Source organism: Odontomachus brunneus, unplaced genomic scaffold, assembly GCF_010583005.1.
Source record: "Odontomachus brunneus isolate Ranch 3 - 2012 unplaced genomic scaffold, Obru_v1 Obru_scaffold_040, whole genome shotgun sequence".
In the NCBI taxonomy this organism is placed as follows: domain Eukaryota; kingdom Metazoa; phylum Arthropoda; class Insecta; order Hymenoptera; family Formicidae; genus Odontomachus; species Odontomachus brunneus.
The window spans coordinates 2,347,426-2,351,518 of record NW_022639490.1 but is presented as its reverse complement, the minus strand read 5'-3'; the positions used below and the strand labels follow the sequence as shown (position 1 = coordinate 2,351,518).

Here is a 4,093-nt window from a genome sequence, read left to right as displayed (position 1 = left end):
GAGAGAGAGAGAGAGAGAGAGAGAGAGAGAGAGAGAGAGAGAGAGAAAATGTACTCTTAAAAATATATCTATAAAAGAAGTGTTTGAACGGTGCTCATCGAAAATCGAAGCAAAATCTATTTGAAATCATCCAATTAAATGAAATCCATTTAAATTATGTAACAATTTATATCTTATTTTTATATCGTAGATTTATATCGTAGTTTTTTTTAATATTACTATATTTTTTCTACAAAATTCTACAAATTGTCTTCTCTCTTCTCTCTCCCTCATCTCATTAATCAATACTAGGTCAGTCAAGAAGTCCAGCTTGATTTTTTATTTAAAATTGATTTTGTCATGTTAAAACAAATTATTCATTAAATAAATATTTATGAAATAGTTAGAATCTTGCATCAACATTTCGGTAGCGTAATACTATTAATAGTATTGTCTATGTTGTATGTATACTTGGTTTCAGAATGATTTGAACGTTTTTCCAATGCAGATTGAAACCTAGCCGTAGGTCCAATAACAAAACTTAATTTCTAGGAATTAATCAAAAACAAATTTTCTTTTTAGACTATCGACTGCGTTCTAAACTGCATTGAGAAAAATGTATTAAAGCCATTTGGAAATCAAATGCACGTGATGCCTATCAAAAATTGATCAGTTTTTTTTTTAACCGACAACACTAGAAGGACTAAGGTAGCCAATTTGGCTCCTCGCGAAATTCATTTTTTCTCTGTCATGTAATAATCTTTTGTGACTTTTCATTATATTTTTAATTTTGATAAAAAAGAATTGAATTAACATAAGATGGTGTGTTGAATTTTTATTTAATTGTCTACCTAGAAGGACCGTTGGAGCCAATTTCCCTTATTTTTAATATTGCATTCAAATATGTTTCTCGATTTTATTAACAAGTTTTATAATTTTAAATAAATAAATAAATTTTTATACATATGTATCTATATATATAATAAATTTTTATACATATATATTTATTTGTTTAATTAAAAAATAATTATATATATGTGAATGCAATATCAGAAATAAAGGAGCCAAATTGGTTCTAACAGTCCTTCTAGGTAGACAATTAAATAAAAATTCAACCACCATCTTACATAATTAAATTTTGTTTTGTCAAAATTAAGAATATGATGAATAGTCACAAGAGCTTATCACATGAAAGAGAAATTGAAAAAAGTTATAGTTGTTTGAATTTTGCGAGGAGCTAAATTAGCTACCTTGGTTCTTCTAGTGTTAATGCTACACGTGTGATGTTTCTCTCAATGTAAATAAGCGTATGCTTGGTTACAAAAAGTTTAGACGCAATGAAGTAAAGTGTTAATTAAATTATTATTATGATTGTGAACTACTACTGATTGATTTGCGCAGTCCAACTAGAAATTTTCATCAGATATGCCTGATAAACTGAATAAGGAAATCATTAGAATTTGAATGGAAGAATTTCTTACGGGGAAGCACACACACATACACACACATACACACACACACATACCCCCCCCCACACACACATACTATAAAATAAAAATACCACACACTTATATTGAAATGTTAGATTTTTATAATTATAAAACAAAATAAGTCTTTTTATTATTTACACAACATAATATTTTTCTCTGCACAGAGAAAAAGTTTTGTTTATATTTAGTATTTTTATTTGTTTAACTAATTTGTTTCAACAAAACAATATATTTTGGTACAAAATATTATTTTTTCTAATAGAGGAAAAAATTTGTATGGAAAACTATGTTGTTTCGTTGCAAAAAACAATGTTATTTGATAAAAAAGTACTGTTGTTTAAAATATAATTTATATAAAATATAATTATTATATAATAATTTTTTTTATAAAGGTTTTAGATTAAATAATCTAATTTCTTTAACTTTAATTTCTTGGATTTCCTTGAATTTGTTTTAAACTAATTTATTCTTTGGATTACTTATTATATTTGATTAAAAACACTCCAACCAAGGATAAAGTCTCTAATATACATTACATTGTATATTGACTATTGTTACATTGTTTCCAATGTCTGCTAGTATATGTTATTACAATATTTTGCGAACATTACAAGAATACCTAATATAAAGTTGAGTAACAAGAATACTAATAAAGCTATTGAGATAGATATCCGCTGTTTAATCTTCGAAATCCAGCAATCAGTTTAGGAGATAGAATGATGGCCGCGATCTGAGATTGCTGCTCGAAGTCAAACTATGGAAAGATACGATCATAGAAAGTGTGACAAGTCGTCAATTTTTTTTTACCAAACATTATATTTGTTATCGTTCATTCAATAGTTATATATGTTTAAGTTCAACAAAATGTATTAAATTTCAAAAGAAATATTTTTTCCTGTGTATATAAGATCTGCCAAGAATTTGATGAGGTAAGGTTCTAGTTGCTGCGTAGTGCTATATGACTTCTTAGGACCTAATAATAATACATTATCTTTTAGATTTAATAACCAATCTGATCAGGACTATGGGATAAATTTTAACTGGGAGTAGTCGCAATTGTAATGGAAGTCAAAGTGACAGCATATGAAACATCCGATGTCACGATTGCAATGAAAAATTAAAAAAAAACGTATTTTGGTAAATGTTCACTTTAGGGGAGTCACCTTTGATGACCTTGATCTTGACATATTTTATTGAGGTCTTCCTGAGTAACTTTCAGAAGGTTTTAGCCGTCGCTCATTGTTTGTTAAAAAGTTATTAACAAAAAATGTTTTAGAAATTGACCGTAATTTTTGCACACAGTGTACATAAAGTAAAGTGTACATAAGGTAAACAATGCATAGGACAAATAAATTATATTGAAAAAATTATTTATTTAATATTTATAATAAATTTATTCAGTAAAATTTCCGCTAAGTGCATAGAAATGAGCCATAATTTCAAAAAAATTATCAATTCGATCTTCATAATGATATTTTCGTTTAAACAAAAATTCAGCTAAATAATGCGCATAATGATTTTCATTACTACCAAAACGAGGTATTCCATTACGTATATTACCATAATCTTTCGATGTTTTGAGTATAAACTCTAGTAACCCGATCGACAAAATTGCGAGAATGATTTACAGTTTGATGTAAATAATTTTCTTTACATAAAGCGTCGTAAGCACGCCAACAATCACTGTATATTATACTTCCCGATGCAATATAACGACGAATGATTGGTATTAATGCAGCTAATGTTCTGTCTGGTACTGACACCACAAATAACCGATCATTGTGTCTTTCCACACCTCCAAATAACCATTGTCCAGTAATTAATCTTCCTTTATGATATTTTCGACGTCCGAATTTTGCTTCGTCTATTTCCACAATTATCCCTGGACCGCTTAATGGTTTGCTATTATCAGTTACCCACTGATTTAGTAACTAAAATGTGAATAACTTATTAATTGGACAAATTATTTTAAGTAAATTAATAATACTAACTTCACGACAAAAATTAACCCAATCCACAGCAACGGATCTTGATATTTGAATTTTCGTTTCCAATAGTTTCTGTCGTGGTGAATTCATCATTAAAAAATAAGAAATAATACGACATATTTTTATTAGATCTAAATGCGCCTTTGCAAACCACGTTTCTGTTATTGCACTTAACTTAAAATTGCAAGTCTTTCTTTGCCGTTTTCGTCCACGAATTTGTTTATAATACATATTGGTGCAATGCATTATAAGTGATTCTTCTGGTTTTAAACGAATTTTGTCACATCGTGGACATAACATATTTTTTCGGAGCACTTTTTTCGCATTTAAGTAATTTACTAAGTCTTCATAATTATATGTTAAATGAATAAACTCATGAAACAGCATGATGAAAATATCTTACTTTAGCTAAGTTCCACGATACACTGGTAATGTATGTTGGGACATGATCATAACATAACACATACAATGGTAGTGTGTGTCAGGACATGATCATAACATGATTATCAACATAGAAATCGTACGATCAAAACAAAACCCGCGCAATATACCCTGTATGCAAAAATTACGTTAAACTTTTTTTTAGTAAATACTGCAATCTCGAACGACTAGCGGCGGGCTGCGCCCCCCGCATCC

The 4,093-nt window shown here is 28.7% G+C and overlaps 1 protein-coding gene across 1 annotated transcript; it reads right to left on the bottom strand.

The window, feature by feature from the left end:
* Nucleotides 1-2,800: 2,800 nt before the first annotated feature.
* LOC116844262 lies at nucleotides 2,801-3,907 on the bottom strand. The gene is made up of 2 exons (XM_032815554.1): nucleotides 3,461-3,907; nucleotides 2,801-3,400 (listed from the first exon to the last, which is right to left on the bottom strand). Exons 1-2 carry the CDS (start codon nucleotides 3,842-3,844, stop codon nucleotides 3,026-3,028), a joined length of 759 nt encoding a protein of 252 aa, XP_032671445.1. The 5' UTR covers nucleotides 3,845-3,907; the 3' UTR covers nucleotides 2,801-3,025.
* Between the last annotated feature and the right edge of the window lie 186 nt (nucleotides 3,908-4,093).